The 14,897-nt window shown below is 39.5% G+C and overlaps 3 protein-coding genes across 4 annotated transcripts; 2 read left to right on the top strand and 1 right to left on the bottom strand.

Annotated features, from left to right (window-relative positions):
- The first annotated feature begins 28 nt into the window (after positions 1-28).
- On the top strand, positions 29-1,800 carry LOC135935571 (distal membrane-arm assembly complex protein 2). The gene is made up of 4 exons (XM_065478013.1): positions 29-176; positions 337-499; positions 561-731; positions 808-1,800. The coding sequence occupies exons 2-4, from the start codon at positions 345-347 to the stop codon at positions 1,334-1,336; spliced, it is 855 nt and encodes a 284-aa protein (XP_065334085.1). The 5' UTR covers positions 29-176; positions 337-344; the 3' UTR covers positions 1,337-1,800.
- Positions 1,422-9,487, bottom strand: alph (alphabet). 2 transcript variants are annotated; one of them, XM_065478000.1, is made up of 6 exons: positions 9,330-9,487; positions 6,847-7,371; positions 4,507-4,882; positions 3,704-3,924; positions 3,591-3,645; positions 1,422-2,577 (listed from the first exon to the last, which is right to left on the bottom strand). In XM_065478000.1, the coding sequence occupies exons 2-6, from the start codon at positions 7,314-7,316 to the stop codon at positions 2,446-2,448; spliced, it is 1,254 nt and encodes a 417-aa protein (XP_065334072.1). In that variant the 5' UTR covers positions 7,317-7,371; positions 9,330-9,487; the 3' UTR covers positions 1,422-2,445. The 2 variants fall into 2 exon arrangements, with proteins under 2 accessions (XP_065334072.1, XP_065334063.1); XM_065477991.1 differs by lacking the exon at positions 9,330-9,487 and adding an exon at positions 9,093-9,253.
- Positions 9,488-9,613: 126 nt separating this feature from the next.
- On the top strand, positions 9,614-14,484 carry LOC135935552 (targeting protein for Xklp2 homolog). The gene is made up of 11 exons (XM_065477979.1): positions 9,614-9,808; positions 10,220-10,427; positions 10,482-10,704; positions 10,768-11,131; positions 12,394-12,544; positions 12,599-12,728; positions 12,783-12,950; positions 13,478-13,615; positions 13,669-13,839; positions 13,889-14,116; positions 14,172-14,484. The coding sequence occupies exons 1-11, from the start codon at positions 9,721-9,723 to the stop codon at positions 14,349-14,351; spliced, it is 2,049 nt and encodes a 682-aa protein (XP_065334051.1). The 5' UTR covers positions 9,614-9,720; the 3' UTR covers positions 14,352-14,484.
- The last annotated feature ends 413 nt before the right edge of the window (positions 14,485-14,897 follow it).

Genomic DNA, 14,897 nt, shown 5'->3' with positions numbered 1-14,897 from the left:
CACTCAGTTTAAAGGTCTGCAGTGGAGGGGGCGGCGCCCGTGGACCAACAACACAAAAGCAGGAGATCACCTGGTTAGCCCTCTCCGCAAAACACGCGCTTTCAGCGCCGCGCCTGTCGAAGGACTTGCAGAAGGTCCAGAATAGAGTCCTAAAAAACAAAGGCATCCGGAAATCGGTGAGGAGTCATGATTCTGCCTCTTTTGTTTGATCGGTTTGATCAGTCAATCATGCTCAATTCATGCTGCTGGGAATATGTACTTGTTTTTTTCGAACAGCAACGAATGACAATGTCTTGTTTTCTAGTTAGAACAATTGATTCCAACCACTTTTTTTAGGTTGCACAATGATGTCGTATTCAACCATGAGCGCAATCTCCAGACAACGACGGGCTGTACAGTATTTAGCCACAAGTAGCCGAAGTTTCAATGCTGCAGCACGAGATAAAGAGCCTGTAGAGCAATCAAACCCCGTAGAAAACCAGTACTATAAGTGGAGAAAGTATTATAATCGACAATTTTAATATCCAGATTTATTAATTAAATCTATGATTCATTTCCAGGCCGTGGACAGAAGTTGATGGATACCAACCGAGTCAAATAGGATTGTTTTTCCCGCACGGCGCCAATGTTAACTTTTTGAAAATCATGCAGAAAAAATACGACTTCAGTCCGAAGGGATTCATGAATTGGGTAGAAAAAATGAAACTCGACCGGGAGAAGTTTAGGCAAAGGTGTGCTCTCTTTTTATTGATCTTATATAGAATCACATTAAATTGTTTTTCATGATGATTTGGAATCATTGAATAGATACATCCCTGAGAGGCACAGGATTCTTGGGCCTGACTTGGCCACTGCACACTTCATTGTGTTTCGAGGCGGCTCTGTCCGATTTCACAACGGCAACAAGTGGATCAAGGAGGACGAAGAGGGAAACATGAACCTGCCGTCAAACTTCGTCCCAGATGTTCACCTGGAGGCGGTCGACGCTTCCAACCTCAATTTAATGTACGACGCGCTACAGAATTTTGTCTTTCTTGAGAAGCTCAAGTGGCTGAGTTTTGCGAACAACAAGTACTTGGATGATTGGTTTCTGGACAAACTCAGTGGCGAATTCAACGCACTTGAGTACTTGGACATAAGCGGCTGTAAAAGAGTGACCCACAAGGGAATTTCGATTCTGCACAGGTTGGAAAATCTAAAGGAGCTGCACGTTGCAGACATGTCCTCTGAAGTTGAGTTCAAGCTGGCCTGTCTGTCATTACAAGAGTCAAAACCGCAGCTAGAAATTCGGGGCCTTGATCTTTCCGACGCTGAAGGTGACGAGAACAAAAACTAGTGTATTTTCAATCCAATAAATTATTTTAACTGTTTCAACTAAAAGGCTTTTAAACCTATAAGGGTGGGAAATCAATGTTGCGTAGTTATGTGTTTTTATTTTTTATTTCTAGAAGTAATAAAATGATAAGATTTCCAGCAGTCAGCAGTAATAATGGCTAGTCGAAACCAAATGAGTACAATGTTCGCGACTGATTCTGTTAGCCTGATCTGTCGATGGAAATGAAAAGAGTAGCCCGTGGTACTCTGCTACAACAATAAATACAAACATCGTAAATGTACTTTTTTCATACTTTTTTAAGTAAGGAGCGATTTTAGTTATACACAAGATTTGAAAAATACCCCATGGTTCACCTGAGAGTCGAATGCAATTAAACGACATAATAGCCTTTTGATTAAGCACAAAGGGAAAATGCAAGAAGTCAACGGTTTGTATGCAATTTCAGTAACAAAAAAGGAGGGGGGGGGGGGGAAGAAAACCAAAAAATTTGCAGTACATTTGTCCTTGATTTGGTAACAAAACTGGGACAGAGGCCAATCAATAATTTTAGTCCACATTGCAGTAGTTTTCACGCTTGCTCTTTGAAAAATATTTTTCTTTACAATCACACAGCAGAAATTGGCAATGCATCTACACACTCAAGACTGAGGCAGTCACTTCCTAGAGAAATATGCTCGCTGAGCTTTTTTTCTGGATTTTTTACTTTCGCAATGCCCAAGAAGTGAGGCGGATGGAAGGAAGTTTACTAAACATCAACCCACTGGATTTATATTACTTTCATTTCCAAACAAAAAATACCTTTTTAACCGAACAGTCAAGGAGAGGTGGCGCTGTAAATTTAACTCAACGTCTCTGTAAATCATGTATTATTGAGCTTTGCAAGAGTTTGCATGGGAGCCTGGTGGATCCGGTGTCCGTTTCAGTGACAATCAAGGTCCCCTCCAGGGCAGGGTTAAAACTTATTTAAAATAAGACAAACTACAGTTACACAGTATGTATGTTCGAATAAAGGCCAGAAAATAGTTTTCCTTTGCTTGCTTGTTGGCTTGCTTGCTTACTTGATGACCATGATGAAGTGGGGGAGTGCGTGGAAGCACAACAAAAGAAGGTTATTGGTTTTCGGCGGCCTCATCGTCATCCATCGCGATTTCCGAAGCAATGGCTGCGGCTGCGAGCTCACCTGCACGCGGCATCATTGTCCTAAGAAAATTCATGGCACCCGCATCATCACCCATGGCCATCTGTCAACAGGGGTGAGTCGCACACGTTTAATCACAAGCTCACTCAAGGAGGATTAGCCACCACCACGGCGTGTGTCATTAGGCTTGGGAAAAATTTAGCTAACTACTCTCCTCTGGCTCTGAGAAGCGATTAAATTTTCCTTGGTTTAGCTACCAGTTAAATTTTTTAGAATGCTTAAGGTTGCCAAAAATAATTAAGTTTTGAAACAGATGTAGTTCACAAATTTGATATCGTTTTTAAGTACTATTTTTATTTAACAGCATTTTACTAAAAAAACTTGAATATTTTTTTGACAATATTAAAGACTAGAGAAGTTATTTCAGTGCTAATGCTTTTCACTTAAATAGCAAAATAAGTAATAGATCAAAATAAATTGGCATTAAAAAATAAATAACCTAGAAAAATCATCATCAAACGAAATTAATTGCAATTTAAAGCACCAATGAAGAAGCTAAATGGGACAAATAAACAGGAAGATTTTTCTCAAGCCTAATTCTTGTAAGAGGATACATGCAAACAGGACCAAAGCCTGATAACACAAATAAGTTAAGGAAAGCAAAGCGGTGAGTCTACCTGATTTTTCAGAGGGTTTTGGAATTAAAAGTTGAGTTCGTATCAGCAAAATATGTTGTTATTTATTGTTTTGTCACTTGTTCTCTGTTTATACAAGAGCCTTATGTTGCTGATAGGTTTGCCAAAATATTATAAACTATTTCCTGAGTGAAACAAAAACAATGATTGGCGCCTTGCCAGAAAGCATATTTAGTTCAAGATCTACTACATAATTGACATTAATTACAGTTTGTTAAATAACGATAGAAATGATCAAGAAAGAGAGAAGCACAGATAGAGAGACGAAGGTTTCTGCCAAGGCTAGAACAAAAGCTCCTACACAAAAGCTATTATACCCAGTACAGCATTGTACGAAAAACCAAAACAAATGTACAGATCTATGATTATAAGTCCCATGCACCAGGTTAGTGGGAGAGTTTCAATCAAATAAGAGACTTACACTGTCGGCTCGGTCTGGACACAACTTTTTGAAAACCTCTTCAACAAAATTTCTCCTGAAATCATGGTATTGAGAATGAGTGAATTGAAAGAAATAAATTAATCGTTCATTACTTTGCACTGAGACCACCGCCGGGAGGCAAATTTGGTATGTCCAAGTCGTGCATGTTTCGTATCAACTGTTGGAAGGTGATGCCATCATTTTGTTCGACCAGTTCAGTGATTTGTTTCTCCAGCTGCGCCTCTAACTCTTCCTCTTGTGCAAGGGCTTTGGGGGATACCTTGGGTGCTGCGGGGCACGCAACGATCACGATGCTCATGTTATCTCTGCTTCCCTGTGGAGAAAAGAGGTGTTGATTGATTAGATTCGAGTTGAAATAATTTTAGTGCGTGAAATAGAATACTGGAATAAGTGTAGGTCAGTGATCCTAGGCACGGAACAAAACATTTCAATGCCTTGGTATATCACACCTGAATTAATATTGCATGCTATTGTAAGGAACACTCTCCTGGTCGAGAAGTTCCGATGAAAACAGCTGCTAATTGCAAGGGCCACAGAAAATTCTGTTGTTAGTTGTAAGTACTTGTCAGCCTCTGTGTTGCAATTCTGAATTATTTGTTGGAAAATGTTTCCTGGCTAGTTAATGTTTTGACTTTATTGGTTTAGTATCATGTTGAAATGATTAGCTACTGGATGACATGGTCACACATGATAATTAACTAAAATTAGCACCACCTTAATAGAATATTTTTAAGGCAGTATTATCATCACTGAAAAATGCCACAGTTGCACCTACAAATATTTTAGATTTAGCCAGTTTAAGCAATGCTAATAGTTTTCTTACTCCTTTTAAGCCACCTAATTTTTTAAATAATACTAACACAATTCTTCCCACCTCGAGTAAAACAAAAACTACCTTGTAAAGACACGTGTCGATGACCTGGTTAGCAATGACTTCCAGGTCATCGGTCAGGGACATCCTGGAGGAGACAAAGCTACAGAGGTCCTCGTTGGTCATGACGTCCCAGACGCCATCGCAAGCAAGCACCAGAAACTCGTCCTGACTGTCTTCCCTCGTCTCCACGAAAATCTCGGGCTCTGGGGACACCAGCTGCTCGCAGGGTCCCTTGCCCTCAACGTTCTTGTACTCGTAGTCGCCGAGCGCGCGCGACACGGCAAGCGATCCGTTCACCCGTTGGATCATGACGCTTCCGCCCGCGTTTTGGATGCGCTCCTTTTCGTCCGGCATGATGGGCTTGTGGTCACGCGTGCTGAATGCGGGCTTGCCATCTCTGAAAAAAGGCAGAATGGTTGAAGTAAGAAAATACTGAATGAATGAACTAAAGGAGGTAACTGGCAGATTGGATCAAGAAAAATTTAGTTAGAATTGTAAACGCTTTTGAGTATGACTTTAAGAGTTGAAAATCATTTATCACGTGACTAAAACAATCTAATGAGTTTCATTTATTGACATATAAAAATATTTAGTTTAATATTGTTTTAATATGGAAGAGAAATCATGTACATCTTTTTGCCAAAAATGTTCCGAAACACGGCCTTTTGTAACTTGTTATAGAAAGTTTCATTTTATGGTTTTATTAAGCTATAGTATTTCGGCAATTAATTGCTTGAATATTAGATAGTTTAATTTAAAATAAGCATAATAATTATCCTTAAGTTTGCGAGAAAGCATATACTTCGGGTCATGAATTAATTTCTCAAACATAACGCTTAAAATGTGCCAATCGTATTACATAAAAACCAGTTATGGTCACTTCAGAATGGCAAATATTTTCTAGTTAAAATAGCCCTGGTTATCTAAGTGTGGTAAACCTCTGAACTTTCAAAATATCATTTTTAGCAAAGATTTACAAAGAGCAGCCTTGCGTAAGAATTTAAATTCAGAGAATTTTTTTCTTATGAAACTCAGATTACAAAATCTTAAACTTTAAACTTTATAATAATTACAACAAGCATTCTTGCTCGCTTACATATTCTAAGATTTAAATTAAATTTTTATTAGGTAATTATCCTTGAATTAAGCTTAAATCTTAGCAAAATAATTTCCAATCCATTCACCTTTGTATTTTTCATCATGGCCACAGAGGCACTCCATTAAAAAATCACAACTGGCGCAAAAAATGAATTCGTTATTTCTCGCTCCAAAAGGTAAATAAAAAACTCTTACTGGTGACTAATGCAGTCAAGTTTAAACACATGTACACTATGCACCGAAAAAAATGAAAGAGTACCAACATTAATCGCAAGACAATCTAATCATTTGATAAAATTCAAGCAGCAGACTTCAGCAAGAAATTCAGTTGAATTACCAAAGGAATTGTGAAATATAACGAGGGCTAGGGTTGAGTAACACTAAAATTGAAAAAAGAAAATTAATACAATTGGCAGGCATGTTTAGAAGTTGACCTGTGCATTGAATTAGTCGAATTACTATTGGAGAGTTGTTTTCTTGCGGGAAGCTAATGACCACAGTCTAGACAAAAATATAATGTTACTAAAATCGTTACTTTGTTTGAGTCTATCACAATTAATGGGACACCAAGAAAATGTTACAAAATAATTTTTTTTAAGATCTGAAGCAGCATTCCTTAATACTGTCTGAATTAGATAAAATGAAGCAAAAATTGCTCTAATTCTCTGCACGGAATTTACTAAGGATGAGTAAAACTCGAAAAGAAATATTAAGTCACACTTTCTGGTACTGTGCACTGTGCAGCTCGTTGTTTCTCCCCTCAAGCTTCATCAGCAGTACCTTAGCTTCAAAACGAAATTCAAATATTCAATTGCACTCCCAACGAAAAGCGGTAATAGAAATCCCAAAGTCGCCTTTTTTCGCAATAAACCAGCCAAATTATTAAAGCATTGTTAGCAGTGCCTAGGAAATGGGAGAAATTCGAGCATTTCAGGGTTAAATAACTGGCTTCTTACTGTCAGAAGGCGGAAGGTGGTTAATTGAGTGACTCGAAATGCTCAAATGGAGTTGGGAGGCGCACCGGCGCCAACTCGCCACTTGATGGTTTTCGCACCATTCCAGCGGCTTTAAGGACAATTTATTTGGTGCGAGAAGGTGAAAACATAAAAAATTGGGCTCAAGCTCGTTCTCGAGCCCCAAGTTATCCGCTTCCTTTGTTGGGACACCAACAAGGAGTGAGGAGCTTTCCCTTACAAAAAGTAAACCTAAAGGCCAGACCGTTTTTAAGACCGAAAAGTAAAAAAAAATCAAATCGATGCAAACCTGCAAATGATCGCGCGGGAGTCTCCGCAGTTGGCGATGTAAATGGTCTGTGGCGTGATGAGAGCGCAGACGGCCGTGGAGCCGGACTTGTCCTCGCCAGTGGCCACTTCGGGCAGATCGCGCATGTTTTCGTCGAGGTTAAGGAAGCCGCGGCGGATGCCCTGCTTGATGGCGTCGGTGGCGCTCGGCCCATCGTTCTCACCTAGACTCTTTTTGAAGTCTTCCGTCTGCATGATGCACTCGAGCAGGTTGGTGGCACAATGGGCCGAGACGCGGGCGCCGGCGTGCCCATCGAACACCGCGTAGAACGACCAGTCCTTGAGGTCGCCGGGCAGTGCGGTGACAGCGCAGTGCGCGTCCTCCATCTCCACGCGCCAGCCCTGCATGCTGGCCAGTCCGTAGCGCAGGCCATTGCCGCTGCCCCGTTCGTTGTACTTCTCGGTCTTGGGTTTGTCGAGGAAAGCCCCCATCGTAGCGAATTCTCACTTTTAAATCGGATACTGGTGCTGCTCAAACCTTCATCATCTGCAATGAGAAGTAAAATTGGGAGTTAATAACGGTGTGAGGCGTAAGTCTTCAACAAAAAGCCTAGACTTTCCAAGTTTACATGAAACTTTCGGAGCAAAAACTGTTGCACCTACTTGGCTCCCAAATCTTTCCTTAAATATATTTGGGTGTCTTGTTTTTCGGCTGACAGTACAATAAATAAAAATAACACTTCATTTTAAATCGTTTCAAGTAATATACACAAATATTATTCAATGATAAGGTTATAATGATATTTCTCTAAAATAACATTCAAATACCAGAACTCTAAAGCTTTGGTTTGTGTGTAAATTAAAATTACTTTTCCAGGGCTGAAAAAATAATACCTGCGCCATTTCAACAAAACCTATCTATCTGTCAATAATGAATTTTTCTATTAATTTATACCTCTAGTTCTTTAGTCGTGGCAGTTTTAGATTATTTGTATTTTTATTGATTTGTCTTTAGCTTGCCCTTTGATTTTGACTTCAACTGGAGGCAAATAGTGGAAAAAAATATATTTAGCAGATAGATTTTTTCTAGAATGGAATCCTAACTTTCCCATCATTGTACGGGATAGAATCGAAATAATTCTAAGATTGTGTAAACAAACTTATGAAAATTTATCCAGAAAATTTAGTCAAGAAATGTGTTTTCCTTTTAACTCAATATTCCTCTTTAAAGTGGAACAATTATATAAATCTAGTCTTCATTCTCTAAATTCCTTTACGAGTAAAATTGGTATTTTAGTTTTGGAGGAGTAAATTATAAAATCTACAAATCCTAAATAAGTTATTATATGCAAAATGCTCATGGCAATGGCTCTGAACTGCAACTTGTTAAGTTACAAACTATAAAAAGAACTATTATTTGTATGGAAAAATTACAAATTATGCTGGGTTACACTTCTCCACAATTCTTTTGAGAATACGGGTGGCGAAAACTAGTTGCGGGGAAAAGCGTAATTTTTCTAAATTAAACGATTGAAAGTCCGAATGAAGAAAAGAAGGGATAATCGATTACAAACCCTCATTTTCTAAGAATTGCCTAGGCATTTTATGAAATTTCCTGGCACCATAACAATTCTTTAACCAGCATTTTAATTAAGTTCCAAAAATAAATGACTTCGGCACAATTCATCAAAAATAATTTCAAGAAATGTGGGGCTCATCGCTCTCCAATCAATTGATAAATCTAAATGACGTTATTTCCACCTCTTTACCAAGTAAAAACATATTATTATCATAGTAGTTTGAAGATATTGGCTCATACTCCTTGTATGAACAGTATGAAAGCATGCCTCATAATTATTTGAGAAAACAATGCAATTGAGATGATTCAACGCAACTTGAGAAACACCGAAGGACAAATAGGAAGATTCGTTCGCTCACGGTGACTAATTAATAATCCGATGAGCAAACAAAGAATGTCAATGCTCAATGCTACGTATGTAATTGTTGTTTACATGATAAGTCGTCATTGCTGCAGCATTGATCACCGCGAGGTCCCCGAGAGACTCGCGTTTCCCGAAACAAACTGGCCCGCAATCGCCCTCGCCGAGCAACGTAGCCAGATACGCCGCCATACCCGGCTGATTATGCCGATAAAACAGGGCCGAACATGAGTCAAGTCGGCGAAAAAGGCCCTGTCGAGGCGAGGAGTGTGGTGTGCGGGGCGCATCACGGTAACGCCCGCAGCAATTTGTCAATGGCGCAACTTACACGACGAGACGACGATGCATGATGACCTAGTGCCCGGAGAGTGATCGCTTTAGCGGAGCACTGTAAAGCATAATTCAAGCACAAAAACACAAATTATCAAAATCTAATGTGGTCCGCTACTAATGGCGGGCGTTTAGCATTTTGCGCATGTTCTCCGCAGCGAAAATAGTTTCCGGGATGATGTCACGTTCAGCTAATGAGAGAGCTTCAATTTGAGCGCCATTTTTTGATTATTACCTTTCAGATAGGTTCAACAATTAAATGCGAAGAAGCAGCTCTCGGATTGATGTGATTTTTGGCCGAAGATTCGTCTAAACTTGCGTCGACTGCGAGTCTTTAGTCGAAAAACGCCTTGGCACGTTTATTTACCTTCCCAGTATAATTTAGTATCACTAGGTGGCAGTGCTCGCAAGTTTTTTTCTCGATTTGGTTGGTGGGGGGCTGCAAGCCGCAGCCGCATTCGCAATGGCGCTAAACCTCCTGACTGTTTGAATCCAATCGTATATTTTTAACGGTTGTGCCGGTTGTGCAAGAACGTTACCTTTAAAACACTATACAGTCAGCCGTTGAAGACGAGCCGCTCCATGATCATATATTTTGATTTTTAAGTTCGTGACTAAAATCAACGATGGAGGTAGAACAGTTTAACTACGACGCTCCCCAGTTCTTTGATTTCCAGAACGATGTCATTCCCGAGAGCATCGATAATTATTTTGGTAAAAATAACTTTGGATACTGTAATGTATTATAGAATGTGATGGGTTTTGGTATGTTGCATGCTTACTACAGATGCATGGAATTTTTCACTTTCCAGCAAGCAAAATGTATACAACATGTAGATAATATGTACATAATATATGTATGTACCTCATTCATTAATGGAAAAGTTACAGTTCTCGCCAAGTTACAGTTTTCGACTTTCTATGTTATGTATTAGTATTGGGACAACAGATTTGATGCGTGTAAACGGTAAAGTCTGCGAGAACTGTAGCTTTTTCATAGTCATTGCAATCTTAAATTAATTTGATTCTTGATTATGTATCATATATATGTAATAATACATTTTGACTGCAATTATTTTACTGATTTATGTATGTTTTTCAACGCGATTATATTTCTGTAAATAGATGTAGACCACGAGGTACTTAAATCAAAGAGGGCCGCCAGTGTACCTTCCAAAACACCCGTTAAAATTCGAATGTCAGAAGTCGCTTCCCCAGAACAGGAGAATAAAGAAAACTGCACTCCTCCTTCTCATAGGGAACGATCCTCCAGCGTCCCCCCTTCTGCAAAACAGAGTGCTTCAAGGCCTGCTCTGGGCGACATTACTCTTTGGTAAAAATTTATTTTTTCTTTAAGAGAAAAATGGTCATACCACTTTATTTGCAGGTCTGCCAAGAAGTCCCAAGTCACTTATCTGGACAATGGGCGGTCTGTCATCGTGCAAAAGTACGATGGAATCCAGATTATGACTCCAAACAAAACTCATCAAATGGAAACCAGACTTGATGTTGTTATTAAAAGTCCAGGCCTCTCTCTGAGAAGCAGAAGTATCACCAAACCAATTGGAAATAATGGTGTTAGCGCTTCTTCCAAGGAAAAGACTGAATCGGTATATAATTATATTATATTTTTATTAATTTTACATTTAATATATTTTAAATTGAAATATCAGGCTGAGCCAAGTGCTGTTGAACAAGAAATGAATGTTGATGAAGAAAACGAATCAGCTCCTGAAGAAAGAGCCGAAAATGAAGTGCCCAAGCAAGCTGCTGTGATACCCAGAGGCCGGTCGGTCGTTTTACTGCCTCCCAAAGTCTCCTTCAACCCCTCAGTCGCACCTGAAGCTGCCAAAGTCCAGCAACCCAAACCTGTCAGAATTCGTCACAATGCACCTGTTGTTGCCCAACACAGTTTTATACCAAAACCTGCGGCAAAGCCTGAAGAGAAAGGTTCCAGGTTCCAAGCCACAGCTGAGTTGGTGCGGAAATTCCACAGGGCCACGCCTGATCGCTTCCATTCAGTGCCGTTAAATAAGAGTAAGATATTTTGTTTTCAAAATTGTATCTTTCTTCAAAGCGGGAATTTTTAGTAATTATATAGGGTTGAGCCATTGCTGATGTATTCTATTAATTTTCTGCTTGAATACACATAAATCCTTTCTCATGATTTTGCACTAAAATCGTACTTTTGTCATTTGAAAAGAGTCCCTTGGTATTTATATTTCACCAGATTTTTATGCTTCCCATCTGTATTTTGCAATACTGGCAACTCGATGAAAATGACAAAAAATAATAATGATGGTGCGAAAATGAGAATAGAAAAAATAACCTGCCCGTGACTCCTGTGGTGGCTCTGACTCTCTCTGACTCTCTCCCCCACTTTGTGCTAGTGCGCCCTGTGCTCTTGTGACTTCTCACCCCCACTTAAGATGGTGCTGAAAACCTCCAGAAGTTTCCCCCATCTCAAAATGTACTTTAATTAACAACATTAATTAGCTGACTAATTGTGTCCTCAATTCATCGATATTACAATTTACAATAAACTCTGACAATAAAGGCAAACCCAATTTCACCACAAAATGTAGGAGCGGTAGTCGTATGAAGTAAAACACTCAACTACTGATTTTTAACTTTACTTCTTACTTCTTGCTTTATTAGACTGAGTGAACAGAGACTGGCCAAAACGGCTGGCCATAAAGTGCGTCGCGAAGTGGAGTTTTATTTGAATCATATTTATTGCTGTGCATTACTAATATGGGTGAAATTGGGTTTGCCTTTATTGTCAGAGTTTATTGTAAATTGTAATATCGATGAATTGAGGACACAATTAGTCAGCTAATTAATGTTGTTAATTAAAGTACATTTTGAGATGGGGGAAACTTCTGGAGGTTTTCAGCACCATCTTAAGTGGGGGTGAGAAGTCACAAGAGCACAGGGCGCACTAGCACAAAGTGGGGGAGAGAGTCAGAGAGAGTCAGAGCCACCACAGCTCGCATTCTCAGGAGTGTCAAAGCAATGGGAGGTATTTGAGCAGTACGGAGATCTAATACTGGCTACCCAATGTTAGATAATATGGCAAAAAGTGGTTAGTTTAGTGACTCGAAATGCTCAAATTGCTCAATGGGCTGGGAGGCGCACCGGCGCCTACTCGCTACTTGCTGGTTTGCACCAAAAACTTGCAAACAAAAAAACTTATGCACTGTATTTCAAGACATGTGGGTGTTCCAGGTTCCAGCCTTGATTTTCATTTGAATTTTCCTTCTATTAATTTGACATTTATTTTCATCTATTGCTTCTAGAGCCCCAGCCTAAGAAGCCACACAGTCCTCTGGTCGCCAAGCCGAACACAATTCCAAAATCACCATTCCTTACGTCAAAGACTCGAGTTCGAAACGAACACATTCCCTCACACGCTGACAAAGAAGAGGCGGAGTTGGAGGAGATTAAAAAGTAATTAACAAAAATTCTGAAATTTACAATTTATTAATGGTTGCAAAATTCAAGGAACCAGATCAAAGCCAAGCCTGTGCCTCGTCAAGTTTTATTGCCGCCAGTGCAGAGAGACCTAGCTGTTGCCAAAATTCCAGCCACCAAGCCATCACCATTCAAACTCTCAGAGGGCAAGCGTAAAATGGTAAAACGCTTCAAGTGCTTTGAATGCCAGTAACTAATTGTTTGAATGTTTTAGCCAACACCAGAGCCAGTCTTTCGGTTCAAGGCAAACCCAGTTCCACGCAGAATGCTGCAATCACCACAGGGCATCCCTGAGAAGAAGAATTTGCCTCTTACGGAACCCCACACTCCTGCCTTAGCGTTGAACGCCAAGTACCCCAAAAAGCCCAAATTGGATGGCATTGTAAGTCACAGCATTTAAAATTGTGATAGGTCCTTGCTGATGATTTAAAAGATTCTTTTATGAATTAGAGTAAAATAAACCCCAAAAGTTTGGATCGGTCATTAAATTAATTTTTTAGAGAAGACTTGTTTTGCTATATACATCATGCTTTGGTAGGAATGCATTTTTCTACCACAGCTGGTTTCAGCCTGATAAGAACAGTCAATTTAAATCCATTTTCTTTTGAACTTTCCAATTTTTTACTCTGGCAAGTACAGGTTTTTACCTGTCTTTCTTAAAATTAGAGTGCCCTGCTAATTTAATTGTCTTATTTTTACAAATTTTACGGTCATGCTAATCCACACCATACCTTCCAGGTGATGCCAGGGTGGTTGACTTTGACAAATCTTAAATATAGTAAAAATTCATTGCAGTAAAACCTATTGTGGAGCTCCCATAATTTGTATTTATACCATATTTTATGTTTACAACTTGTAAAAGTATTTCCTCATTTAAATTTTTTTGTTAACAACTTACAAAATTTTCAGGACTTGAAAAAAATCGGGCACAGCGGCGTGCCCATTGTCAAGCAGATGACTCCTCACAAGCTTACCCAGGTGCAGCCATTCAGTTTCGAGGAGAGAAGCAAGGAAATCCTTCAGAAGCGTCAGGAACTTTTGCATAAGGTATTGATTTGAAATTTCTCTTAAACAAGTATTTCATAATATTTGCTCCACAGCAAATTGAGGAGGAAAAGCAGGCCCGCGAATTCAAGGCTGGAAAGAAGCCGACTTTCAGGCAGATCCCGACTCTGCCAGAGAAGAAGACGCTGCCACCAACTGTCCCTCACACCCCCAAGCTCTCAACCTACACTTTTGGCGCCAAGCAGCAGCAGAAGTTCTATGAAAAGGTAAACGTGACATAACATCTTATTTTCTCTTCATTAATGCTGGCTTCAGTTGGCCGAGGAACAGCAAAAGCTGCAGGAAGCCGCCCAGTTCAAGGCTAAGCCAGCCATTGTAACCCAGATTGATCCGTTCCACCCGTTGCTGCCGCATAGGATCATCACGGACGTTGCTCCCGTGGCAGCTTTGACGCTGAATACTGAGAAGAGGGCCGTGGAGAGGGCCAAGTTTGATGAAATCATTCGTGCGCATGACCGCGACAAGGAGGAACATAGACGCCTGGTAATTTAAAATGGAATTATCAAATAATCTTGATCTAAAATGTATGTAACTTCAGTTGGAGCTGATGAAAGAAGAGGAAGCGCGCAAGGAAGAAATGAAGATGCGCAAGGAGGCTGAATTCCATGCTCACCCTGTCCGCAAAGGAACCCCGATGAAAATCAAGCCGTCCGAGAGACCCTTGACTGAGCCTCGCAGCCCAAATTTCAAGGTGGACGAGAGGCTCTCCAAACACTAAGAAACTTGTAGCTCTGTATGCTGATACCATTTTTGTCTCACGCAAAATTGAGTCTCAGACCACCGCCTGATTTTGTAAAGTCTTCTCACCAATCTTTTCTGTTTTTCACAAAATAGATTTAGCATTGGAATGAGGTATCTTCTTTTATTCTTACACAACCTTTAAAAACTGTAAATAGTTGCTGAATTCAATTAATATGTATCCTTATAATTTTAAGCGGTATGTCATACGATATGAGTGCAATTTTTGTTTTTTTAATAATATTCAAGTCAATTTCATTTCATTGCTGTAACCTTTGTGTAAACATTTTACCATTACGTAACAATTTGTATGGCGCGGTAACATGATTGAAACCTTACTTTCACTGTAACCTTAAAATTCAATGGGGAAATGATGCTGTCAATTTTTCCAAACCATGTACTGCTAAAATTAATGATGCTGAAAAGGTATAATTAATCAATAAATATATTCTAAAATGTTATAAAAAAAATTTCATTCAAGATGGAAAACAAGGAAAATAGTGGTCCAAATAATTTATTTCACTCG

The sequence above is a fragment of the Cloeon dipterum genome, chromosome 1 (assembly GCF_949628265.1).
Source record: "Cloeon dipterum chromosome 1, ieCloDipt1.1, whole genome shotgun sequence".
Lineage (NCBI taxonomy): Eukaryota > Metazoa > Arthropoda > Insecta > Ephemeroptera > Baetidae > Cloeon > Cloeon dipterum.
The sequence above is the reverse complement of the archived record's forward strand: the minus strand, read 5'-3'. Positions and strand labels throughout refer to the sequence as shown.

Coding starts and splice junctions, on each gene's coding strand:
- LOC135935571 (XM_065478013.1), top strand. CDS start 345: ATGATGTCGTATTCAACCATGAGCGCAATCTCCAGACAACGACGGGCT. Junction 500..560: donor CAGTACTATAAGTGGAGAAA/GTATTATAATCG, acceptor ATTCATTTCCAG/GCCGTGGACAGAAGTTGATG. Junction 732..807: donor CGGGAGAAGTTTAGGCAAAG/GTGTGCTCTCTT, acceptor ATCATTGAATAG/ATACATCCCTGAGAGGCACA.
- alph (XM_065478000.1), bottom strand. CDS start 7,316: ATGGGGGCTTTCCTCGACAAACCCAAGACCGAGAAGTACAACGAACGG. Junction 4,883..6,846: donor TCCCGCGCGATCATTTGCAG/GTTTGCATCGAT, acceptor GCCTTTTTTCAG/AGATGGCAAGCCCGCATTCA. Junction 2,578..3,590: donor GTCCAGACCGAGCCGACAGT/GTAAGTCTCTTA, acceptor CCCTGTTGACAG/ATGGCCATGGGTGATGATGC.
- LOC135935552 (XM_065477979.1), top strand. CDS start 9,721: ATGGAGGTAGAACAGTTTAACTACGACGCTCCCCAGTTCTTTGATTTC. Junction 9,809..10,219: donor GAGCATCGATAATTATTTTG/GTAAAAATAACT, acceptor TTCTGTAAATAG/ATGTAGACCACGAGGTACTT. Junction 13,840..13,888: donor AGCAGAAGTTCTATGAAAAG/GTAAACGTGACA, acceptor TGCTGGCTTCAG/TTGGCCGAGGAACAGCAAAA.